Raw genomic sequence first — 1071 nt, 5'->3', positions numbered from 1 at the left:
GCCATGGCGCGCAGCGCTGCGGTGGGCGCCGCCGGGCCGCTCCCCCCGGGAGCCCAGACCGACAGCCCCGCGTTGAGGAGCTCCTGTGAGCCCGAAACCGAGCAGGTTATTGATCAGGAATTTCCCAAGGAGGCCCGACTTCTGCTGCAACTTCGGTGGAGTTATTGAAGAAAAAGGCAGAAAAAATACTGCTTTGTCGTAGCGCTTTTTCCGTACGCACCGATGGGCTCATAGAATCGGCCGGTTTGGGCGGGAAGGGCCCGTTAAAGGCCATCCAGTCCCACACCCCGCCGTGGGCAGGGACATCTCCAACCAGACCAGGTCGCTCCGAGCCCCGTCCAACCTGAACTGGGATGTTTCCAGGGATGGGGCATCTCCCACCTCCCTGGGCAACCCGGGCCGGTGTCTCACCACCCTCAGCGTAAAACATTTCTGCCTTAGATTGCACCTAAATCTTCCCTCTTTCAGTTTAAAGCCATTACCCCTCGTCCTGTTGCAACAGGCCCTGCTGAAAAGTTTGTCCCCATCATTTTTTGTAAGCCCCCTTTGACTACGGAAGGGCTTGCTGCTAAAAGATTAAATATGCTCACATCCCACGGCCTGTGATACTGCTTCTGTCGTTTGGCGATTTTTTTTTTTTTTTTTGTACTATGTAAAGGTATTTAATTTGGTCATTTATACATTAATACATTTTCTGAAACAGTCAGTGTAAAATAATGGGGTATCTATTTTTTTATTTATTTCTGAACGGAAAAAATAAATATGCTTAAAACCCTTGCTGTGGCGATGACAAACCTGAGTGTTATTTTACAGCTCTTTAAGGCCATTTTCCTTGGAAAGTACATTCATTTTTCAGAGAGGTAACACTTCAATTTTTAGAAACTCTTCTGTCTTTATTTCAAAATTGGGAACCTTTTGGTAATCAATGGTAACTATAATAATTGATGTTTCAAAGATTTGGGAAAGCAGAGGCATAATACTTAATAGCATGATATTATTTTGTCTTTCAGAAGTACAAATATAATGTCAGGTGGCTGAAAATTTGTCTGTCAAAATGTCAAGTAAGTTTTC

General features: G+C 45.4%; 1 protein-coding gene across 1 annotated transcript in view; it reads left to right on the top strand.

The window, feature by feature from the left end:
* The first annotated feature begins 1009 nt into the window (after positions 1 to 1009).
* The window catches only part of SMARCE1 (SWI/SNF related, matrix associated, actin dependent regulator of chromatin, subfamily e, member 1), a 14844-nt gene continuing 14782 nt past the window's right edge, over positions 1010 to 1071 (top strand). Inside the window, exon 1 of the mRNA XM_009889102.1 lies at positions 1010 to 1061. Within this exon, the coding sequence (XP_009887404.1) occupies positions 1055 to 1061 (7 nt within the window). The 5' untranslated portion in view covers positions 1010 to 1054. The remainder of the gene's footprint in view (positions 1062 to 1071) is intronic.

The sequence above is a fragment of the Charadrius vociferus genome, unplaced genomic scaffold (assembly GCF_000708025.1).
Source record: "Charadrius vociferus isolate BGI_N301 unplaced genomic scaffold, ASM70802v2 scaffold1677, whole genome shotgun sequence".
In the NCBI taxonomy this organism is placed as follows: domain Eukaryota; kingdom Metazoa; phylum Chordata; class Aves; order Charadriiformes; family Charadriidae; genus Charadrius; species Charadrius vociferus.
Note: the sequence above shows the minus strand (reverse complement) of the source record. Positions and strands in the feature narration are given on the sequence as shown.